Here is a 24,996-nt window from a genome sequence, read left to right on the forward strand (position 1 = left end):
ATATATAACTTCGGTAATTCAGTGACATGATTTGGTGGCATATTTTTCTAAAATCAAGCAGATTAGCTTCACTCTTGTGCAGTATCATTAAAAACAATGACTGAAATAAATAATACTTCTTGAAATTTTAAGAAAAAAACTCTGCAGTTGGAAATAAATGTAGATAAACACAAGATAAAACACTCTCATTTAAAATCATTTCTATTACTTTAAGCCTGAAGTTTGAATTTTTAGCAGTTTTAAACAAACCTGGTTAATGTTGTTTCCATAAAGGAGTCTCTGTGACACATTTTGCATAAACTGATCAACACACCCATAACATTTCTCAGAAACAGGAACATGGAGCAGGAGTGGGATTTCCCTGCATTTTTATTATTATAAAGGCTGAGTTTTCTTTCACAGTTCACAGAGCAGCATCATGACTCTAAAGATCCTGCTGGGTGTCTTCTGTCTCTCAGGTCAGTCATTTTTGGCAGTGCTTATCACTCTGATATGTTACATCCAGGTTGCATGTTCAGAGATGTTGATCAATCATTTTTCCTCACAGGGTGTCTCATCTTCTCCAGATGCCGTCAGTACTACTTTGTTAATAAGTCCTTAGATTGGCGTGCGGCTCGGAGTTACTGTAGAGTGAACTACACAGACCTGGCCAACTTCGAAAACGCTACAGAAATGAAACAATTTAACAAAACAGTTTCATCTGCTGGTTACAACTCTGAGGTCTGGATTGGTGCTTACCTAAATTTTTATTGGAGATATGCATCTCAGATCAATGATGATTTCTGGAAATGGGAAAATCAAACTAAAAATGAACCCTTCTCAGTTTACTATTTTTGTACAAAAGCTTTAGTGAATTCACCATACTGGTACTGGTCTTGGTATATCAACTGCTCACTGGAATACCCATTCATCTGTAACAATGGTAAGAAAATACCAAAGCATTTTCTTTTCTCATTAAGATTGTTTTGATTATTTTCATTCACAGGAAAATCAACATGACTTATTTAACCACAATTTCTAATTGCAGGAACTTACCAGAGTCCTGAATTTGTTTTTGTGAATAAAAGCATGGACTGGTTCAGAGCTCTCCGGTACTGCAGGGAGAACTTCACAGACCTGGTTGACAGTTCGCTTTCTGTCAGTGATGCGCAGAGGCTGGTGTCATATGGGACTGAAATATGGACCGGCCGCATTGCACATCCTCAAATTTTCTGGGTCGATGGCAGAGACTCCTCATTCAGATACTGGGATGAATCAGGAAAAATATTTGGCATTTCAAATGCCATGCGTGGGGTTGCAGATATGCAGAGATCAGGAAAATGGAGGTTACTGCCCTATAATACACAACGACCATTTGTCTGCTATGACAACCTGCCAGCTCCTCAACCTGAAACCACAGAAGCTCCCAAAAAAGAAATTGTTTACAGAAAAGGTATAAAGTTACAGTTTTGATATCACAAAAATATAATAACTGAAAACTCCCCATGACACCTTTTGTCCTCTCTGTCTCAGTAATAAAAATCAGGTTGAAGCTGGAGGACTCCTCTGTGAATCTGAATGACACCGCTGCCAAAGCAACACTCCTGAAAGAGGCAAGTCTGCCTTAAAACTTCACCTCATCACCTTTGCACTTTAGTGTAGGTGCTGTGAGTTTCACCCAGCTCTTTAATTTTATGTGATTGCCTGTCCTCATCTCTTCTTCACAGCATCTATGAGCAAGCTGCTGCGTGAAAATTAAGGCTGTAAATTTGAATTTTTGAATGTTGAGAAATGTTCATAAAATTATGACATCTAAAAATGAAAAAAAAAACCCTTTTATAAATGACAAAAATAATTTCCATACTTTTCTCTGAAACGTTTAATATGATTTTACTGTATATGATTTTAATATGTAAAATATGTATTTTACAAATGTGATTTTACTGTATACATTAATCGGCCCAATTCAAATGCAAAGGTATGAATTAATGTCAGAAAATAAATTTATTGATGTTTTGTTTTTCTAAAACAGGCTTTTGTTTGTTTTTAGTCTCTGTTTAAACATGTGTGTAATGTTTGGATCTCTCAGCTCCAGGACAGACTGAAGGAGAAAGGAGTGAGTGGAATCACTGTGAAGTGGAGAGAGCAGCCTGATGGAGCCGTCTTCCATAAAGACAGGAAAGTACTCACAAAGAAGAAAACTGAGCTGTGAATTTTGAAACCAACATTGCTGCGACTTCTCTGAAACTCAGATGTTTAGTGTACATGAAGCTGCTGTACATATTGTGGTTTTGCTCTGTATTTGTTTATGCAAATTATACCATTGACATTTGTCACCTTGGTGAAATGAAAATAATCAGATATAATTTTTATTATTGTTTCATCAGAGTGTTTTGTTTTGGACTAAAAGATCCTTTCATGGTTTTAATACTCCTGATGACGTCCTGTGTGGGACTATGGTTAAAACTGTAGATTTTTGTTCTGTCTGCTTGAGAGAATTCTGCTTTTGTATGAGATTTATTGTTTTTGACAAAAAGTGGGTTTTTTTAAATCCATGAGACATAATGACAGTTAATGAACTGGATCAAGTGGCAGTGGAGGTGCGCAGAGAGAGGCTGAGGACAATACAGAAAACAACAATGGAAATAATTTAAAATAAAATGAAATCACATTGTTCGGTGAACTCAGCCAGAAACATTTGTTATTGTCCTTTTTACCTACATTCAGGTGTAACACCTTCTATGATTCAAAAAGCTGACTTGTATTGTTTGTTACTGTTTCCATGGAGCGCTACCTTTAAGTGCATGAACATCCCAAAACCAGGCAACTCAAAACTGCTTCCTAGAGAAATATAAAAAGAATCATTTTCCTGCTCTTCTAAAAAAAAAATGTAAAACTAAATATGTCTTACTTTACTCATCTGAACTGTGAATATGTGATATTGTTCATTGGATACTAAATATAATTTGTTAAGATTGTCACATTTTTACCCGTTTTTGTAAATAAAGCTGTAAGTTAAATTAAGAAGGTAAAAGTTGGACTAAATTAAATTAAAGTTATATTTCGAGGATATTGTCACAATAGTGAGCAAATCATTTAAGCATCACAGGATGTTCACCTCCTTTTAATGATGTCTGTAAGTATATGACAATAAGCCAACAAGTGAGAGTCAGCGCTGTAGACTTTATTTAAAAACTGAAAGGCCCACTGAGCAGTACACTTGGCAACAATGATAATAAATACTTATCTTAAAAGGTCAATATTTATCTATTAACCCAGAAATAAAGTGAATAACCTCAGAGTGATCATTAATCATCAAACTGTTGTGATGCAGTAATGTGAGTTTGTTTTTTGAGTATTTAATCAATCCCCTTCTTAAATCCCTTCTCAAAATCTGCAATTACTTACTTTTCTCATTCCAACACTGAATATAAGTGATGAAAATAATTTATTGTCTAATAAGGACTGTGAATAATTTCACATGAACTTTCACTGTGTTGTGGTTTTGTGGTTCAAGTTCTTCTGTCTGATCCTTTGAGCTTCTGCTGACTTTGGTTCTTCTTGGTAAACCTGCAGGGACACAGATTAAATCTCACACTCTGTGTTTTTAAGCATCTCTGTCCATCATGGTTGGAGGTCAGGGGTCAGGGGTTCCACCGGAGGTCACAAACCAAAGCGATGTGGTCAGAGGGGTGAGCCACGCTGGGCAGAGCCTCGTAGGTGGTGACCTCCTCGAGGCTGGGCAGAGGGATCACCTGCTCCACCTGCACACACACCATATATGTGTTACATCAGTTATTCACACAAAGAACACCTGACTCCATTTTTACCTTATCGTCTTTTTTTTTTTTTTAAATAACCAATCTCCATTGAGTTTGTTTTCTGTTCCTCATCTTTGACTTAGTGAAAATCTGAGAAATCTGTCATTCTTCACCCGTTTTACAAACTCTTTTCTGATTTACTTCAAACTTAGCAAGTGGCTCGCTCAAGATCTCAATAATTAAAAAGACAGATTTCATTTGGTTGAGTGGTACGCATAGTTTGGCTAAAAGATGTTCTAAGTAAAGTAAGTAAGTAAAGCTGATTTATTAAGGGCTTTTTGTAGACAGTCACAAACCTGTGCACAAAAGAGAGTAAAATAAATATGAAAATTAAATGGTAAATGGTAAATGGCCTGTATTTATATAGCGCTTTACTAGTCCCTAAGGACCCCAAAGCGCTTTACATATCCAGTCATCCACCCATTCACGCACACATTCACACACTGGTGATGGCAAGCTACATTGTAGCCACAGCCACCCTGGGGCGCACTGACAGAGGCGAGGCTGCCAGACACTGGCGCCACCGGGCCCTCTGACCACCACCAGTAGGCAACGGGTGAAGTGTCTTGCCCAAGGATACAACAACCGAGACTGTCCAAGCCGGGGCTCGAACCGGCAACCTTCCGATTACAAGGCGAACTCCCAACTCTTGAGCCACGATCGATAACATAACAGCCAACAAAAAGACAAAATAAGACAATGAAATAAAAAATAGTTTAAAATAAATAAATAGTAATTCACTAACATTCCCATAAGAGAGCTTGTTAAAACAAAAATGTGTCTCTCCTATATCCTCTGCCATCAGTACCTGCATGCAGTCTGGCTGTATAAAGATGTAATCCAGGCAGCCTTGAAACCCTCTCACATAGTTGGTGTAGGCCGGCAATCCGCAGGCGCTCAGCAGAGGGGGGATGTCAGAGAGCAGCTCCATGCTGCAGGACTCCTCCGGCCCCGAGCTGCTCCAGTCTGCATGCTGCGGAGGAACCACAGCCTCACTGAGCAGCTGAAACACACCTGAGAGGGGACGAGATCAAGAAACAAACCAACCTGATAAAGACTGTGTTAAAAAAAACTCCAAACATGGTGAAGATGAACTTTGACCTGAGGGTCATTATGTTTTTGTAAACAGTCTCAGATTCAGCTGTAGGTACTATTCTGGAGTTACCTGCATTTGGGGTGGAGTTAAAGTCTCCACAAAATACCAGCGGGGCTCCAGGTGCGACCTCGCTGATCACACGACTCAGGTGTTTCAAAGCCACGCCCATCTGGACTAAGCGAACATTCCCCCCTTCAAAGGAAATGAATTCAATTCTCAGAAGTCTGTACTGACAATCTCTGCTGGTTAAAATGAGCAACTCAGGTGTTCCTGGAAGTAAACAGGACATTTTACCTTTCGGGTGCCAGTACAGGTGAGTGTTGGCCACACAGACCTTCCTGCTGGGTTTATTCAGGTCCTCGAGGAAAGTGACCTGCAGGGAAACAAACAATTCAGTGACTAGACAAACATTTCTTTTCATGACTGAATAAATTGCTGATTTTTAACTGTAGTGGGCATTTCTTTCACATATTTAAGAATCAAATTCCAGGACAAATCTCAAACAGACAACAGCCAACAATCAAACTTTAGCAAAACATCCACGGACAGCAAATTCTGATTCATCTGCAGCAGCTGCACTCTCTCTTTCCTTTCTCTCCGTTTGCTGTGTGAGCAAACAGAGACTTCAAGAGTGACTAAGAGCAGAGATGATCTCCTGTTGTCTGTAACTCTCCCTGAATTATCATTTTACATGTAAATATAGCCGATTTGAGTACACCTTCACACACATACACAAGACAGGTAAGGTGAAATGTTGATGACAATATGTGATGTTACCCTAAGTGTAATTAAAGTTTTCCAAGAAGTATTACACTGAACATAACGAGCCGGTGTTTGTGCTAAAATGTTTCTTAAAGTCTGCAAACATAGTATTGTGCAGAAGTCCTGAACCTCCTTAATTTTTTATATTTTGCTAGGAAAATGACAAATTGGTGCAGTGATGTATTGATACATGGAAATACAGTTAATTTAAAAAAAAGTTTGTACAGTTTTAACAATCTTGAAAGTCAGCGTTTGGTATGGCCACCTGTATTCTTCAAAACAGCCTGAACAAGTATTCCTGTAATTTCTTTAGGAATAGCTCTCCAGACTTCTTGAAGGACATTCAAAGGGCTTCTTTGGATGTTGGCTGTCTTTTCTAGTGTTCTCTGTCAAGATGATCCCACACTGCTTCAATAATGTTGAGGTCTAGGATCTGAGGATGCCAATCCATGAGCGACAATGCTCCAATGGGAATTTTTCTATCAAGGTACTTTTACTGCATTAGCAGTGTGTTTGGGATCATTATTAAACTGAAAAATTAAACTGTTAGTAATTGAATGCTTTCCAGACAGTATTGAACGCTGGATCAAATCCGATAGTACTTTTCTGTGCGCATGTTTCCATGAATTTTTACAAAATCCCCAACACTGAAATGTCTCCATCATATTTTACAAATGGCTGTAGATACTGTGTTGTACCTCTCTGCTGAACACCTCCATACATTTTTTCCATTTCTTAAATACGTGACTTTCATTTACTGTAGACAGATTTTTAGACCTATCACTTCTTCTTTACTCCACTTGTCCAGTTTTATGAACCACACACTGCACACCACATGGAGACATGCCAAGTTTTGAGCTAATGGACACTTTCAGAATCACCTTGTTCATGCAAAAATAGTATTTTTTGTCTGTCAAACAGTGTTATTGTCATAAATTTCACTGACTAAAGAACTGTGAAGAAATTAATTTTTTGTGACAGTGGGTGTGTCTGCTGGTAACAAAAATTAGCTACGGTATTTTAATGTATTTCTTTGACGCATTTTTCATGCTTGAAATGTCTTAAAACTACTTAAAAATTACAAGAAAGTCAAAATGTTGTGAGTGCAGTAGGTCTGAAAGACCTCCAGACTGCTGACCCGATACTTGGATGGGAGCAATAACAAAATGTCGCATCACTCCTTCCCAAAGCTAAAATATAACAGTTAATCAGCCTTGATGGTGAGCAGCAGTACCTGCAGCGAGGTGGACCTCTGCAGGATCTTATTCTTCAGGGCACCGTTAGCAGAAACCTTCTCCAGAAGCTCAGCGTGCATGGGGTCAGAGGACAACGCCTCACTCAGCATGATGTCGTGACTGCTCAAGAGTCGAAACTTTGACCTACAGCACAATAGGATTCACTTCAATATCATAATCATCATCCATCCACTTTTTCCGCTTATCCAATTCAGGGTCACATGGGGCTGAAGCCTATTCCAGATGTCATAGGACTAGAGGCGGGGTAAAGTCTGGACTGTTGACCAGTTGCAGGGCTCATAATCATGTGATATTGCCATTAGGGCTGCACATAAATAAAGAGGCCTTTCTGTTATACTTCAGATATTCAATACTTTCTTCACAATCACTTATTTGTAGGTGCTCGCTACTCTATCAACACTGACTGTCACGTAAGACACACAATATACTAAAGTGCATTAAACAAAATTTATTTCATGTACTAAAACCTTTTTATTTCTGGCCTGTTTACAGACTGTAATGTATCTTAAAAAAACTGAGACTTTATCCAACTCTCTTCATTATCTTTAACAGCCTGTGGAGTGAAGCTGGGTTTGGCTTTTTACTCAAAAATCTAAAAAAAATGCGCTGCTTATGCTCGCTTCTAAGCGCATTAATGCCTCTCTCTTCTGCTCCAGGCATCAATAGTGAGCAACACTATCTAACATCCACTAATTATTAACTTCAACCAAACAAACACAGATGTGGCTCTGCATATTATTTTGCCAGTGATAAAGTTATCAAGCAAGTTAAGGTTAATCTAGCTTCTGGCTGGTGATTGGCCTAACCTGCGGTAGAAGGTAGCGAGTCCTTCATGCTGCTTCTCTTTGACCTTGAAAACACCGTTCAGACCAAAGGCATCCAGCGCTGGAGTCAGACTGTCCACATACACTCCTGCAGAGGTCAGCGAGCACAACTAATGTCAAAGATTTTTTTAAATCATCAGTATTTTTGTGTTTTTATCAGTGATTACCTTTATCGACCTCCTGCAGACAGATAATGTCGCAGTTGTACCCAGCAAGCTCCTTTTTGATCAGGTTCTGTCTGTAGTCCAGCTGCAGGGCGTAGGGGGCGCAGTACGGGTACAGCACCGTCTTGGAAAGGTCCGTTTGGGCGTAGATGTCGGCGAGGATGTTGTACGACACCACTCTCACAGTCGGCCAGTCCGTGACTTTGGCTGTGAAAGCATGACGGTTGTCAAACAAGCACACACCTGGTCCAGCCTCCACAGCTCCCACAGAAACCAGCTCCTTGGCCAGGCCACCACGGCTTCCATCTTTGGGTGTGCAGCTCAGTTTGAGCCTGAAGCTGATGTCCTGATTGGATGGGATGTAAACTCTCTCACATCCAACCTGAGTCCAACCACTGTCCTGATCTGAAGCTTTACCAGGAGCTTCAGACCTGGAACAAGAGCAAAGAGAAGTAGATTGCAGGATGTCAAATCAATTTGATTATTAATGTGCCCAAACAATCACCTGATTTATAACAAAATCAGAAAAGGCAGCTGTACAGTTCTACACCCAGGGTGTTAAAAATACTTCAGTTTAAAGGTTTGTTTACCCTTTGGCAAACTTATCGATGTTTTTGTGTCAATAAAACAGCTTGGTAGAGATGAGCAGACCTTCCTCAGACCCAACACTCGCCTGATAAGACCGTGTAAGGCATGCAGTTCTTGAAACAGCTGGATTGCACCACACAATCTCTGCTTCACATTTACACCTTCTTTTCTGGGTATTTACCTCGTGTGTGGGCAGTTTTCTCTGAACCAGGTGAACTCGCAGTCCTGGACGTTCCCAAACTCCACCTCCAGTTTGGGGCAGACGGGGAAGCCGGCCAACAAGGACACCGGTAGCTCCGCGGTGGTGAAGGTGGGCGCGTTCCTCTGCACTGAATATTTAACATCTCCCACCTGCAGCACGGAGCCGTCCTGCCAAGCCTCCGCGTTCAGCACCGTCTCCGGCACCTCTTCCCCATCGTAGAACAGCTTCACCACGGTGGGCTCCGCAGCTTCATCCGGCTGCTCCTGACCCCGGTTCTTCTTGGATTTCTTTGCTTTTGATTGGTTCTTGGCTATCCCGTTGGAGATGCGGGCCAGGACCTTGCCCAGCGGCTCGTCCTGGTCCCGGAGCATGTGCTTGTGGCTGCCCTGCAGACAGAAGGAGATGGTCAGCTTGGGCTCCCCGGGGAGGCACCTCACCACGGCCGCTTCCATCCTGCAGAGGCGGCGGAGGGCTCCGGAGAAAGTCCGTGGGGAGAAAGCGGGTAGTCGGCGGGTGAAGAGCGTTAGAGCAGTGGAGAGGTGGTTCAACATGAAGGCCCCGTCGGCAAGAACAGGAGAGCAGGGCTGAACGGGAGAGTACCTGGACAGGTAACGTTAACGGTTACCAGCAGGTAGAGCTGTCAGTAACTACACCGGTTAGCCCGATGCTAATCAGCTGGAAACCAACCCCAACAGGAAACCGTTAAAATTACGTGTTTATTCAGGTCCGGCTCTGTAGATTAAAACTAAACATGACACGTGGTTTTTAGATAAAGCTGCTGGTTCAGATACGAGTTTCAATATTTACAATTCATCTGTAAGTTCAGTAACAGGCAGCACTTTCCTCATCTGAGCGTGAGATTCTTCTTCTTTGGCTGGATGTTTCGTCTCACAGGCTTCAGAGCGCCCCCACTGGACAGAATCAGAATTACTTCAGTGCAGAGACTCGTTTACTTTACTGTGATTGTGATACTCCTGCTACACCTATAAGAAACATAAGCTATATATTTTTAAGGTCATATAACTTTCTAACTAACTTTCTGCTTCTTAATTCAGATAAAACTGAGGTTATTGTACTCGGCCCTGAAAATCTTAGAAATATGGTATCTAACCAGATTCTTACTCTGGATGGCATTACCTTGGCCTCCAGTAACACTGTGAGGAACCTTGGAGTCATTTTTGACCAAGACATGTGCTTCAACGCACATATTAAACAAATATGTAAGACTGCTTTCTTCCATTTGTGCAACATCTCTAAAATTAGAAATATTCCGTCTCAGAGTGACGCTGAAAAAGTAGTTCCTCTAACCAAATTGTTATTTTCTTTTTGTATTTCACTGAAGAGACTAGTACATATAGCTGACATACACCTAGCTTTATAAACAATTATTATGCTATGTCTTCAAAAGCAAAAAATTTAATCAAACACTACAAATATAAAAGAAACCAGAGTTTTTATTTTATATTTTTATTAAGACAAAAACAGAAATCCTCTCATGGGTAAATTACAAAAGTTTAGAAATGTCAGTTTAAAAAAAAATTTCATCATGGGCTGAGAGTATGTCACACCAGGTTTGGTGCCAGCTATCAGGTCAGCTGCATTTCACTTTTTCAAAACTGTAACTTTTAAAAGTCTGTCCATCACCTCACTGCCTAACCTACATAACATTTTTCTCAGTGAGGTTTTCCACGCAGTACTGTTCCAGGTGTTCAGGGCTTTTTGGGAAGTAGACGTCGGCTTTGTGCTCCTCGTCATGCTCAATGTGTTTCAAGTGGATGAGCATGTGCAGGGCATAGGCCAGCACCAGCAGCAGGATGAGGGAGGTGACGAGGCCCATCAGGATGGCTGGCGTCAAGAAGGTGGTACAGTCGCTCGCAGGAGAAAACTTTCCTGAGGTGACGCTGAAGGCCTGAATCTGAGGAGAGCATAGAAACATTATAAAAAACAAACAAACAAGTAATGTTCTCAATATGCTTCTGGCTTTATATGACATCACAGAGAGCAGGTACCCTTAATACAGTCATCTCAGAACCTCCTGCTGGTCTAACTTTATCTTTATGAGAGGCACGAAATTTGCCTTAAACCGAGAGGAGCTGAGGGGCTGCACTGTGGTCCAGGATAAATCAAATAAACCTATTCTGAACTGTGAATCATGCAAAGCTATTCTAGCAGCCCAAGTAGTCTGAGCATAAAAACCCAGAGCTAGAATTTATTATGCACTCATTAACGTGATACAACTATAACCTCAGGAGGGGGTGATTGCTTTTTTCGCTGTGGTGATTTAAATATTGGAAAACCGTTTCAAAACCCTTTAAAACTTGCATTTTTCATTAAATTTTGTTTGTTTCTATTTTTGTATTTGTCCAATTAGAAACTGGTCATTTTTAAACTGTATTGTGCCCTCTACCCGCTCACCTGTGTAAATCTTGTACTCTGCCAGTCTCTGGGTCTGTGAGCTGACAGTACACTGCTGTTTTCCCAGCTTTGTGTTTGCTCATTTCGACATTCAAGTTCAAGATGTGTTAACAAAGTATTGAACTAGAGAGAAAATGACCCTTAACCACAAAAAACACTGAAAAATTAATAAATGTTCTAACAAGACTTTGTTATGTCTTCCAGACACCACACAAGAAATGAAACATCCTCTTTGAAGAATCAGTCAAAGACAGGGTAAAGAGACGGGTACCTGGAAGTCTGTAAAAGTGATGGACCAGCGGCGGGCTTGGTCAGTGCCAGGTAGCAGCAGGGCACTGTATCGCTCCAGGCTGCTGACGTGGATGCAGCGGTAGGAGGAGGAAGCTGGAGCGTACACCTCGCTGGCATTGAACGCAGCCTCTTCAGAAATGTTGTAGAGCAGCGAGACGCTGTCCACCGAGAACCACCACTGCCCCGAAGACTCATAAAAGGTGTTGGACAGCTGCAGTCTGATGAAAGAGAGGCGAGAGGAGACAGTCAGGGCAAATGTTCATGTATTGTGTACAAACTGCTTAGTGTGATCATATTTGGTGGCATAGCTAACCTGATGGACAGGCCTTTCAAATCCTCCACATCTCCAAACCTCATGACCAGCCTACAGAGGAACAAAGAGACAAGTAAGACTCTCAGATGTACAGCACAACTGGACCTTTCCTTACAGGACACACTGCATTGTTCTTGTCTTTTAATTGGGATTAAAATCTTCGTGTTAGACCCTCTGACATTTCTCATACAAGTAGACAGACAAGTAGGAGGTGCACTTACGTGGCTTTGTCCTTGCGACAGACAGACTGACTGGTGTCGACAGGTTTCTGAGGAGAAAAGGCTCGCTCTGTGAGGTCCAGGTGTTTCTGCTTGTCATAGCGGAGAGACAGTTTCCTGGCCTGGAACAAGAGGCACGGCTGCCCATCAGACAACACCTGGTGGGCAGGTACAACCGGTTAGAAAGGAGTAAATTTAAAAACCTTCTTTCGAAATTGAATATACGGTATAATATATTATTTATTATAATATATATTTTCTCCAACTGATTGTGTTGGAGAAAATGTTACTCATGCTCACTGAACCTTTAGAGGAGGGAGGGGAACTGCAGCTCCTGGTGTCTGAAGTAATTTCCTGCGTGATGCATCTGAAGACTGGAGGCAGGAAGAAGCAACCTTCCATGAAACAACTTCTTAAAGCCAAACTTTCAATTTTTATGTAAAGGCATTAACTGTTTTTGCAGTTTCATGTCTGTTTGGTTTTTTGTTTGTTTGTTTGTTTTAATAAAACGTGTTTTAATGAGAATTTTGTGGTTCATAAATTCCAGCATTTTCCTGGTATGCTTCTGAAAACAGGAATCATCATTTTCTCAGAGAGGACATGATTTTTCTCCCACTCTTACAACCTTGTTTCCAAAAAACTGTGAGGTTTGTTAAATTTAAACAAAGATTTAATTTTTTTTATTTGTTGGAAAAGAAAGTTAATCTGCCGATATATACACGATGAACCTAACACAAAAATTTAAGTCATGTTTCAAGATGGTACAGTTGACATATGTGACATTGTGGCTGCACATTTTTAGATTAGGATTAAATTGTGACATGTCTTTCATTTATTAACATTCTCAGCACCTAAATGGTTAAAAATCAGTAAAACTTTAATAGAAAGTTGTGGCGTTACATTTTTCCCTCCCCACTCATATTTTACCTGCAGTTGTCCAAGTCCTCTCTCTGCTGGTATCAAATATTGCTCTGCCTTCACCCTCCCATTGCTCCCAATGTCTGCAGAGACAACAGGATTTGTTTAACAAAATAAGCCATAAGAATACACATGTTATACCTTTAACCTTTTATACTAAAACATGAGAAATATAAACAAATCAAAACAGATTTCCAAACACAATGCTGCACTAGAGGGTAGCTTTTCAGATCTTCCTACACCCCTTTTCCACAATGACCACTCCGTACACAGAGGTGTAGGAAATAGTTTACACCCCTGTTCCCTCCTCCGTTAGGCATCATCATTATTACATATATTGTTATAACTGAGATAAGGAGGAAGAAGTAAAGGAAGTCTTAGCAGATTGATAAATAGATCTCACCGTGTTCCAGAGAAACGGCAGCACTGCAAAAAGAATTGAAAGGAGAATCAGTAAAATATTTATCGTTGTCATTTCTTCATATTTGTCATCAGCACAGTTTTTTTTCCACTAGTTATTTTTCTTCTGTAACTTTATTTTTAAGTAATGAAATACGTGAAATAAATTAATCATCTTATGGGGAAAAAATAAATCTCTATAACATGATTGTGAAATATTAAATAATTTACTGTCTCATACGAATTGTGTTTATTCTGAACAAAAAACAATCAAAGAAAGTGAAAGTATGTTTAAAAGAGTCTGATTCACTCATATTTAACTGGTTGAGATACTTAAGCAACCATTAGCAACTTTTACAACTTTGAATCCTTTTAACCTTTTAACAATTATACACCAAATAAAATATACACATGACACTGACATTAAACTAGTTTGTGCTCACAAAGGTACTGGACCGTCATAAAAGCTTAATTCATGTGTCTAATGTGGACCATCAGCCACATCTAAACCACCAGCTGTCCTTCTCTGCCCACTTTGGTAGCCTAACACCTGCAGGCACCTTTTTGCCCCTTTTTGCTGATATGATGCCAGTGCCCAATCGAAAACCAGTTTTAAAGATTTGCACCAGTGTGACACTAGAAAACTGTTGGGCTACCTCATTAAATTCATCAGTGACCGATAGATGTAACCAGTGAATTCTGTTTGAGTTTCTCAGACTTCTGCTGGGAACATTGCATCATAATACATTTTCAGGCCCGTCAAAATGTGGCCTGGTTCTCAAAAGGCACCCTGGCAGAACCGGTTCGGCTCCAGCTTAGGTGTGCTTACATTTTGCAGTTGAACTGGATTCAAAAAGTTTGAAAGAAGTCACAAATACAGATCAGACACATTCAAGATAAAATAGTCTTGATTTCACAAACTGATCTAGCTGCCGATTGTTTTGCATCTGACTCTATTCACGCAGAGAGTGTGGAGGGACTTATCAGACGGCTCTTGCTCCTTCTTGTAAAACATCAACTTTAAAAGCAAACTGATGATTGGTGTTATTCACCTTCATTTCTCAGATTTGTGCATAATGCAAGAATGACATCATTCCAAATCACCCAATAGAAATCAAAGCTAAAGAAGGGAGGAACCTGTGTAAGTGCTCAGAGTACACCTGAGTGACCCGGCTGCTGACCTGCTGGATTAGTTAAAATAGCAGTGATCAGTCTGGCACAGAGGTGGGTAGTTGTTGCGAGGATACACTCTGACCCAGATTACACACAGAGTCTTGTAGCAGAAACAATAATGGACTGAGATCTAATGCTAGAATCAAATTGGCATCAGGTCTGATTGACGGTTTTCTTTGTAAAAATTGAAGGTTTTATATGATGACTCCAGAGCTGGTTCAGATCGATGTGCTGGATCAGGAAACAACAACAAGGTTAAAGCTACAGCTCATCCTCTTTTTAATCTGGAATTACAGAAAATATGTATCGTTACAATAAAAACTTAAAATAATAAAGAGGGAGTGGAACCAATCCGATTGATGTTAATGATTCATTTGTTGCCTAATAATGACCACTGAGAAAACTACACAAAGGTCATCAGCCAGGGTTTAGTGGACAGCGGGAGAGATGTCAAACATTGTCTTGAACCACATATACAACCACCTGCTGTGCCACCTGTCAAAGGACAACTGAGCAACTCCACCTGTATAAAGAAATCCTGAGATGCTGTTAAGAGCAGCAGAGAGGTGTGACCCTGCAGGCTGACCACAGCCTGTTTTAAACAATGAAAGGAGCACAGGTGGAAAAAATAACAAAGAAACCATTTTAGAAAAACTGTTTTACATTTTGATGAATAATTAAAAAACACATGAGGCCAAAAAAAAGGCCCAGATTGAACTTTTCTATATCAAGGCCTCAATGTTTTTCCAGGCTGCCGTTCTCCAGTTTTTGTGAATTCTAGCCTCAGTTTTCTTTTCTTTTCTGAGAGGAGTGGCACCCAGTGTGCTTTTCCTCTGATGGCCCATCTGCTTTAAGGTTTGATGTGTTCTTCAGTCACAGATGCGCTGCTGCATGCCTCGGTTGTAATAAATGGTTATTTGAGTTGCTGTTGGCTTCCTATCAGAACGAAGCAGTCCATTCATTCCCTTTTAACATCAGCAAAGCATAGAAAACTATTTCCCACTGAACATTTTCTCTTTTTCAGATCATTCTCCGCAAACTCGAGATATGGTTGCCATTCCAGGTTCAAAGTCATGTAAAGCACCTTTCTTTCTCACTGTGATGCCTGGTTGTGTTAAGTTGCTACCATGTGATTGGCTAATTAGATATTTGCTTTAAGGAGCAGCAGAACAGGTGTACCTAATAAAGTGCCTGGTGAGTGTAGTTGCTTCCTCATTCATGATTTAAAAAAGTAAAATACCAGGTTAATCAGTCTTGCTTAATGCTAACTATTTTAGTTAGCCGATCAATAGCTGTTATCTATGTAGACCTTCCATGATTTATTGATTAGTTTTAAATAACACGTCTAAATATGCAATATGTAAGAATATATATATTTGAAGATTAATGATTAATAGTCAAAAGCTCTCAGATTAAGGTTTTACAGCTCAGCCACGAGCCTTTAATCTTTAAATCTTATTCCTTACTGATGCTGTAAAGCAGTGGTCAGAATATATGAGCAGAAAGTACAAGACAGCTACCAACAAATTAAAGTTTTGAAGTTGCATTTAGATTCTTTACATTTTCTGTAGATTTACAGTTTCACAGGCTTGTACTGCTTAACATGATTTGTTTGACTATTACAGGTACTGATGAGATATTTCATGCACAAGAGGATAGAACATTGCTGCTCTACATTAAGCGCTCTTAAGTGTCCTACAGTCAGGACCTCTGCTAAAAAATTCTACTATATTAGTGTGGTACCAGTACTTAAGTAAAATACATACATGTGCTGCTTCTACCCATGAGTATGTTTAACTTCTCGGTCTGTTTGCCATCACTGTACACAGGCTAATAAATCTGCACAAATTTTCTGCTCAATGATTTTGTAATTTTAGTTTCTCTTTTGGTAAAAATATGTGTATGTTTAGTAGTCATTTCACATTATTTAACAGCCGGTATGTACAATACAAGCATGCATTTACTCTGGGCAGTGACTTTGTTTCTTTAAAGCTGCAGCCTGATTTCTGAATAATCTGCTAAAATTGTCCAGCTATGGATAATCTAATCTAAATGAGCCAAGAGCACGTGGATTTCTGTATGGGCACTCTCAAGATCAAAATCCTCTCAGAGAATGGAAAATAAAATGCAGCACATACTGAATGTATTTAAATGTACATCAGGTCAGAGAATCAGACAATAGAGCGATCAAATCCCCTTCACTCAAAGAGCCTCTTCAGCCAAAAACAAGGTTTAGCTGCTCTCTTGTGCTGGGTCAGGGCACTGGGCTGTGGATTGTGGGATTGCACTGTTTGCATAATCATACAATCACAAGCACACAGACCCCGAGGATGAAGGATGGGGTGGCTTGCAGCCAGAGAAGACTTTACAGCTTCTCAATCCTTTACCATCAACAGCTGCACACTGTGAAATGCAATAAACAGCTGCTGATGCACACACTCAAAAGACACGGGGCAACGTAATCATCCTATTGGGGTCGAGTTTAAGGCAAGTATCGCCAGACGAAAGCAGACACTGAATGATTTTGTAAACATCTGCCATATGTTTAATGGCTTACTGGAGAGAAAATAACAGTTAAATCACCACATACGGCTGGCGTGATTCTACACATTAGTTGTACTAAAACACAGATTAAAAACAAAGAAACAATCTGACAATCTAGATGAAACGGAGGTGCCTGAGTCTCCTCTGGCTTTTAGCCTCAACTAGGAATTACTAACAGACTTCTGCTGGATGAGCTGGAGCTCATTAGCGTGTAGAGATATAATAAGTAAGCTGGCAGGTAGAAGGAACAAAGAGGATTAAACAAACAAGAGTCAGGATAAAATCTCTGTGAGCAAGAGGCAGAAAACAAAGGCATGATTGCTGGTTTGTATTAAGAGGTGTTGTGAGGTCACTGGAAGCAAGTGAGGTGGGTGACTGCTGACCATCGACTGATAGACTTGAATTAAAGCATTAGTGGAGGTGTCTTAAACATTTTGTTCTTTTAATGGTCGACTCTGGCTGCAAAAGGGTATGAAGGGAAAAACAGACCTTCTGCTCACTTTAATTTATTATCCTGTGATCATGTTCCAGATAAATTTTTTGTCCCAGTCACTTGATTCAAGTCTCTTGATACAACATGATGTTAATTTTTTACATTACTGGCCCCATCAGTGAGCAGACTGGCAGCAAAACAGGGTAACAGTGACTGTGGCCATCTTTCATATACAGTCTATGGTATAGACTGAAAGGGATGAAAGATTAAATAAGCCGAAATAAAAACAGGATATAAATAATGAAATATTTAGGATGTGCAGGAAGGAAGGTTGAACAAATGTGTATAACGTGAGCTTCAACCCCTGTTCACCCGACATAATACCCACTCGGATAATAATCTAAATAATACAATAAAGTAAGTAAATAAAATAAAAATGATGAACAAGAGGAGCCTACAGAGAGTCTGCAGTGCTCCTCTTATGTTTGTCACAACAAAGCATTCAGAACATGATTCTGTTTGCTAAATCTGAACAAAAGGACAGATTACAGTTTAAAAAACAGAAAACAGACACGTATAACATACTGAATTTTTTTTTTTAAATAACTGGTGAAAATGTATTCATTTCACTCCATGTGACCACAGACTGTATAGAAAAGATGGACATGCACACCGTGATGTCACACACCGTGATGTCACTCATTGGCTCTAGAAACCACTTTGGTTTTGGTTGTCACCATGCTTTATTTTGGTAGCCAGAAGTGACCAGCATGACATACATGTTAACAGGTTTATTTAGAGACAGGCATCAATAAAACTACACATTTGTGACACTAATACCTGTTAATCAGTGTTGGACAGACTGTGGCACACAGTGGCACTGTATTATTTGTCATATAATTTCATTAAAAATGCGCCAAATGCTCAGTTTTTAGCACTTGTGCATTGCCTTCATTTTTACCACTTGTATTTGATGCAGAAAAAAAAGAGTCTGTTACCATCAACGGCAAAGAAAAAGAGTAATAGAAACTGAAAATAAACAAAGCATGACCATCGGTTTGGAAATTCAAGTAATAGAGAGAGCGCCAGGATTAAATGTGGTCCATTCAATCAGCATTACTTTTGCTAGATCAGTACTTAAACAACTTCCATACTTATTATCAAATAAAAATCTGTGTATTTTAATTAATGGAGCTGAAAAAAACTGTTCCCACTTTAAAGAAACCAGGGGCTTTTAAATGTGAATAAAATGATTCTGCTGAAAATGACTCCTGTCTTACTGCTGATGGCATCTCAAAGAAACATTATATGTCATTAGACAGTGTCATCATGCTTTATTGTAGTAATTGGGGACTTTGTTTGGCCACAAAGAACTCTTGCAAGCTCTGCACATCACCAAAGTGTTCCAGCCTGTTTTAGGTCCTGATTTTGGTTTGATAATGGCATGCTAACTCTTTGCTCAAGGCTCATTGTCTCCAGATTAAGCAGGTATCTCATTCTCAGGCTTTGGTGGAGCTAAAAGTGGGGCTTAGTTTAATCACATGGACACACGCACACACACACATTAGTACAAAAGGATGATAATGTTACTCTGTGTGTGCTAGATGTGAAAGTAGGTATCTGTTTACAGGAAAAGTTGCCAAGCTTGTTCCTCTGAGCTCAAATTAAAAATAAATAAGTAAATGCTGTACCATAGCACCACATGAGGTGTAGTGAGTAGAAGGTTGTGGGTGAGCATAGCACAAATCAGAGATTAGACAGTTAGGAGAGGTCAAAAACAAACATAAAGCTACTACACCTGCTCTGTTTGTGTTTGTCCACATACCTGTCTGCAGGTTGTTGGTGGAGGCAGGCAGACGCCTGCAGATGGAGGAAGAAGAGGAGGATGCAGCAATGTTTCCCTGGTGAAGCCATCGCCGTGGTGACCAGAGTCTGATGCCAGCATGCGCTCTCTTTCCCTCCCTGCCCATCCTAATCTACTTTAATCTGCCCCATGCCTTTAAACCCCCCTGACAGATGGCAGAATTAGCCAATCACAGGACACAGCAGTGGCGAGCAGTGACAGGAGCCCCGCCCACAGGTCAAACACACTGTTGTTCCCTCAGTTTATCATTTTCAGGTCAGCTCAGTCAAAATATATTTAATGTCTGGAGATTAAAGGCAGCAAAATGATGATTACATAAAACAAAGCACTGGTCAGCTGTCCGTCTGTAAATATGTTTGTCGTGTATGAAAGGTGTTCAGATGCACTGTTACAGGGATACCAGTGAATGAAATGTACACAATACAGTTACAATAACAATGCATTACCGGCAGGGAAACAGTGGCTTGTGGATCACATCTGGCCTTTCTGATTTTATTGGATTTGTTGCTGTATGTACCAGATTTAGTTTTATATCAACAGTACTTTAGTAAACAGTGTAGTAAAGTAAAGACAGAATGAAGTTTAAGCCTCTTATAAATAAACAAAAAATAGGTTTTGTGTTCGACTCATTTGTTGCAGATGCATTTTATCTGTATTTTTAAGATTCAACATTATTTATTTATTTAAAGCATAGAAGCTTAAACTTAATTCTGTCTTTACTTCACTACACCATTTACCAAAGTATCTACAGTATATCTGTATCTACAGTTTATACAGTATTAATAATAAGTGGATGAGTTTCACTGGTGGTCTAGTGTTTAGGATTAAGGCAGGTACATGCACAGGGTTTGTGTGGCAGAAGAGGATGCAAGAGATAGGAAGAGATGCAGGAAGACGATGTGTGGTGGTGATGACTAAATGGGGCAGCTGATACAAGAATATTCACACATTCTATGGGTGAATCAGAAAAACTCGGATATCTGTGAATTGGTGCTAATAAAATGCTAGAATTTCACTCACCAAAATCTTTACCTCACAGCAAGTGATTTTATTTGTCAGATAACGGCATATAATCCCCCAAATGGGACTAACAAGGTCAAGATGTTCATACTTTTGTGTTATTGCCTGGTGATTATCTTCATGCATCGTTTTTTAAATCAGACTAACCTCTCTAAGGACATTTCCAGCTTTTCCTGGTAAATCTCACACACAGCATTCTTGGTTTTAATCAACAGCCTGATCGTGTCCTGCACTGACCTTCTCGGTCACCTGCTTATCTCAGTAATACAGACACATCATTGTCCTAACTGTTCACATAGAGCTAAATTTTGCTGCTGAGCAGACATTGTGAGTGAAGGTCTTGTCATCAGTGCACCAGAGATGCAAGGATCAGAGGTAGTGACAGTAGAAGAGTTTAAATACCTGGTGTCAACCATCCAAAGCAATGAACTGTGCAGAAAAGAGTGGAAGAAGAGAGTGCGACAGAAAGATTGAAAGGGGAGGTTTATAGGATGATAAGAGGCCTGATATTATGTATGCTTTGAAGGTGAAGGTGCTAAGATTTTTGCTGCAAGTTACTTGAATAATCCGGATTAGAAATAAGTTTATCAGAGGGATACCTCAGATGGACATTTAGAGGAGGGGTAGTGGGTATATTGGACAAAAGTGGGAAAAGAAAGACCACAGTGAAGATTCAGGTTTTGCTTTAATTTGTCACATGTGTGAACTACATGCTCTGTCCGCTAGAGGGCACTAACAAGACACCCATTAGCCGTTAATTGCAGGTTTAGATATCCAATTATTTGGTTTCGCTCTAATTTCAGTTTTTAAATAAAAACAATATAGTAAATTACTCAGAAACTGAGAAAACGGGAGGGTCGGGAGTGATGAATATGATGAATAATAATAGTGCGACTGACTGAAAGGGAGATAAAAAAAAAAAGTGAAGACAAAAATAAGAGAAGGAAATTAGCAGCTCTCAATAATAAAACTACACTGGTTTTACGTATAATTACCAAATTCTAAAATGAGTCCAAATTCTTTGTTTTGCAACAATTAAATGTGAAAACATTGGCGTGAAATGGCATAATTTTAATCAGGCATATATCGTGGCAACGCCCAACCGGGGGCCTCGGTGTAGACATCGCCGCGGTGCATCCTGGTTCCTTCCTTTCCATCCCAGGCTCGCTCAGCAATCATGGGTACGTCTGAAAGTTAATCTCAAATACCCCAAAAATGTGACTTCTGTGGGGGGTTTTCACAACAGTGCCGCGTATAAAGGTCTTACGAACAGATTTAAACTCGTTTGTGTCGGTAAAACTCTCCAGATTATTTTAAAAAATCAGTTTTTATGCTGCTTTGAAACCGCAACGTGGAGCGGCCATAACATGTCTGAGCTGCTAGCGGCGTGTTAGCGGCATTAGCTCAGCACACCAAAGGTTCCCGTTACAGTTTAAGCTACCTGTCCCTTATTTTTGTTTTGTACTTGAATCGAAGATTTGCAAATGCCGTTAAAGTGATACCCGGTGGGGGTTAAGTGTCATTTTGAAAGCCGGAGGTTGTCTTTGTGAGAGCACCGAGCTTTAGCCGTTCTCTGCAGTTTTAGCCCAGCGCTTATCCAGCTCTCACTAATTTTGATATGTTGGCAAAATTCTGTTAAGTAAAACTTAACTGAAGCCCTGTCCTCACACTCATGGGAAGGATGCCTGACAAATCAGATTTCTGTTGAATAGGGACTGATAGTGAAATGTTTCTGCCCTGCGAACAGCGGGCTGAACAGTTTTTTATGTACCCACCGAAGAGAAGCATCCGTGTTCCTTTTTGTCTTTCTCGTTAAGGAGTCCGTTTAATTGATCTACAGCATCACTGTGTTTGATGTTTCTCTTTTTTCCCCACAAAGACACTTGTTGTATATTAAAGAGGTGGTTTGATGTTTATTAGAACAGCTTTCTGGGTTTACAACGGTGGCCCTAGTAAGTTGTGATGAAGGGGTGTCTAGACTTTGGCTGCAATCTGTCCCTGGGCCAGACTTTGGACGTGCCTGCTGTATAGGCTCATCCTCATTAACTGATGCACAAATGGGGATATTCTTAAGTTACCCCTAGTAGGTGTCCAAGGGGGAAAGAGTTAAGCATGACTCGGGAAGGTCTGAAGTACCATCTTAATGGTCGTACCCGAGTGTGCTGACTTTGGCTTTTTTCTTCTTTTTTTGCCCTCTTTCAGGAAAGTGTCGTGGTCTGCGTACTGCCAGAAAGCTCCGCAATCACCGGCGTGAGCAGAAATGGCACGACAAACAGTACAAGAAGGCCCACCTGGGCACTGCCCTGAAGGCTAACCCCTTCGGAGGAGCCTCTCACGCCAAGGGGATCGTACTTGAGAAAGTGTAAGTATCACAACAGCAGCTAACACTTGTAATTTAGGAAGATATAAAGTAGTTTTTGGTCTTTTGAGTTCCTCTTTATTAAATCCATAATCAAGGGTGTTTGGGTTTAAGTTAAAGAGCTTTGTACTTTTCCTCTCTGTAGTGGTGTGGAGGCCAAGCAGCCCAACTCTGCCATTAGGAAGTGTGTGAGAGTTCAGCTCATCAAGAACGGCAAGAAGATCACCGCCTTCGTCCCCAATGATGGTTGCCTCAACTTCATCGAGGTAAACGGCAGTGGCGAGTTTATTCTTTAGAGGATTGTTTATGTAGATTCTACAACATCGAGCCACCGTGTCCGCAATAGTCCAGTTTATGTGGACTTAAGTGTCTGTGTCTATGAAATGTCTAAGTTGCAGTAAACTACGGATTTTAACTCATTGTAATTTTCTTTTGGGCCCTTAAAAGTTCTTAAATGTATAATTTAGCTCTGTTCTCAATTTTCGCTCTTCTAACCTCTTTTGTTTCTATTTCTTGACCTGCAGGAGAACGACGAGGTTCTGGTGGCAGGTTTCGGACGTAAGGGTCACGCCGTCGGTGACATTCCCGGAGTTCGTTTCAAGGTGGTCAAAGTGGCCAACGTGTCTCTGCTGGCACTCTACAAAGGCAAGAAGGAGAGACCAAGATCATAAACAGTCAACGAATAAAATAAAATAAACACATTTTCAATTACAGCCTGTTTGCTTTGTGTTTTCATTTCACTGTGTTTTTAAGGCACAGTGAGTTAAACTGATGTTTTTGTTACTGTTAAGCAGTGAATCATGCAAACAGTTTTTGCTTGAATTTCAGGTTAAACTACATCAGTATTACCAGAAACTGGCTTACGTTTAACATTTAATTCAGGCCAATAATGTCAGTCTTTTCTGTATATATCCTCAAAATAAGGACTTCAAGTAATTTTGTAAGATCTCATTAATGTGAACAGTAGCAAAAACAAGTTTCACATGAACATATTTTTGCGGTTTGGTCGTCATTTTGCACTCACCCTTTCATGTGACGTAAATAATTTAAAATATGTGGGCGACTCAACACACATACAGTCATTAAATACAGGGCTGGGATAATATAAAGGTTCTGACACTGATTTTGAATGTAGACACAGTTATACCTGATCTCAGATCAGAAAGCTGGGTCATAATACTGTGGATCAAAAATAAGTGAAGACATACAGACTTCCCCTTAATGTAAAAAGAACATGTTTTTGGGTTATACTGAGCAAAGTCTTCCAGTGGTTTATCCCCCAAAAGGAGCTTTTGAGTTCAGCAGAAGAAGAAAAAATCTAAAAGTGCTGCACGTTTCACAAAATGATGGCATTTTGTGGCCCAACCTGTGTTATTATTATTTTTAAGTTTTAAAAAAACAGGTTTCCAGTTACTTTGGTACTACGAGTGTTACACAATTAATACAAACAAATCAAAGATATTTTAAGAAGTGAATTTAAAAATAAAAACTACACTTAAAGGTACTTATTCTTTTAAAAATGGTATAAAAGCTGTTTCTATGACTTAATTTCCAAGGAGATAAACTAAAGCTGTATCTGTGCTGTCTGTGGTTTTAGTCTGATACCACTTTGTAACAGCAGATGCTGCAGTGAGTCTGTCATTTTTATTTAAGGAGGTCATTAAAAACACGTTCATTGATGGTGGTGCCCTGGAGAAATGAAATACCTCTTGAGAGAACGAGCTTCAAGCTAAAACAAATTTTTTTGAAAAGAAATGCCTAACGGTAACAGCTCATAACGTCTCAGTAAACACGGTGAAACGCTGCCCTCTGGTGGAAAAAGTTTGAATTACATTTTGCACTGATTAAAATAAATAAAAGTCACATCATGACACCAAGTCGTTTAAACTTCATGGATAACAAGTTGGATCCAGAAACCATTTTGAATCCATGACCACCGCTCTCTCCTTGTCCCTCCTGACTGCTTTGTCTAGTTTTGCTTTATGCTTGCGTCCTTGGCACTAATAGTGTGAGGTGGTGCCTGCAGGCTAGTCCAGCTCCTCCAGTGCCATCAGGTGGTTTACTCTGTCTTCCAGCTGAGTTTTAAGAGTGTGGAGGAGTTACAAGGAGAGCCGGACAGGGCCATAGAAGGTCATCAGCCCAGCAGTGGGACCGGTATCTGCTCCTTTGTGCCAGGTCCGAAAGCAGGAGCACTGCCAGAGCCCTACAAACTGACCTCCAGCTGACAACCTTTAGTGAGGTCTGTGCTCACAGCTCAGCGTCGTGAAGCTCGCCAGGCAGGTCCACAGCTGGAGTCCTGCCACAGTACCAGATATTTGCTCTAAACAATTTGAAGAACACAGAACGTTTTCTTTAAA

The 24,996-nt window shown here is 40.2% G+C and overlaps 4 protein-coding genes across 5 annotated transcripts; 2 read left to right on the forward strand and 2 right to left on the reverse strand.

The window, feature by feature from the left end:
- The first annotated feature begins 303 nt into the window (after positions 1–303).
- On the forward strand, positions 304–3,359 carry LOC146709930 (putative C-type lectin domain family 20 member A). 2 transcript variants are annotated; one of them, XM_085457158.1, is made up of 5 exons: positions 304–458; positions 548–922; positions 1,028–1,432; positions 1,513–1,592; positions 2,069–3,359. In XM_085457158.1, exons 1-5 carry the CDS (start codon positions 419–421, stop codon positions 2,189–2,191), a joined length of 1,023 nt encoding a protein of 340 aa, XP_085313284.1. In that variant the 5' UTR covers positions 304–418; the 3' UTR covers positions 2,192–3,359. The 2 variants fall into 2 exon arrangements, with proteins under 2 accessions (XP_085313284.1, XP_085313283.1); XM_085457157.1 differs by having other exon boundaries at positions 304–922.
- Positions 3,143–9,611, reverse strand: pde12 (phosphodiesterase 12). Its single transcript, XM_085457156.1, has 8 exons — positions 8,672–9,611; positions 7,906–8,333; positions 7,721–7,826; positions 6,893–7,037; positions 5,191–5,269; positions 4,966–5,088; positions 4,609–4,814; positions 3,143–3,743 (listed from the first exon to the last, which is right to left on the reverse strand). The coding sequence occupies exons 1-8, from the start codon at positions 9,241–9,243 to the stop codon at positions 3,624–3,626; spliced, it is 1,779 nt and encodes a 592-aa protein (XP_085313282.1). The 5' UTR covers positions 9,244–9,611; the 3' UTR covers positions 3,143–3,623.
- A 738-nt stretch (positions 9,612–10,349) lies between these two features.
- atp6ap1la (ATPase H+ transporting accessory protein 1 like a) lies at positions 10,350–19,366 on the reverse strand. Its single transcript, XM_085457967.1, has 7 exons — positions 19,222–19,366; positions 12,857–12,930; positions 12,235–12,303; positions 11,933–12,087; positions 11,712–11,762; positions 11,379–11,616; positions 10,350–10,607 (listed from the first exon to the last, which is right to left on the reverse strand). Exons 1-7 carry the CDS (start codon positions 19,364–19,366, stop codon positions 10,350–10,352), a joined length of 990 nt encoding a protein of 329 aa, XP_085314093.1.
- Positions 19,367–21,377: 2,011 nt separating this feature from the next.
- Positions 21,378–23,352, forward strand: rps23 (ribosomal protein S23). Its single transcript, XM_085457160.1, has 4 exons — positions 21,378–21,461; positions 22,483–22,642; positions 22,785–22,905; positions 23,164–23,352. The coding sequence occupies exons 1-4, from the start codon at positions 21,458–21,460 to the stop codon at positions 23,308–23,310; spliced, it is 432 nt and encodes a 143-aa protein (XP_085313286.1). The 5' UTR covers positions 21,378–21,457; the 3' UTR covers positions 23,311–23,352.
- The last annotated feature ends 1,644 nt before the right edge of the window (positions 23,353–24,996 follow it).

The sequence above is a fragment of the Copadichromis virginalis genome, linkage group LG5, assembly GCF_057382275.1.
Source record: "Copadichromis virginalis isolate Kocher_CV1m ecotype Utaka linkage group LG5, C_Virginalis_male_GT1.1, whole genome shotgun sequence".
Classification (NCBI taxonomy): domain Eukaryota; kingdom Metazoa; phylum Chordata; class Actinopteri; order Cichliformes; family Cichlidae; genus Copadichromis; species Copadichromis virginalis.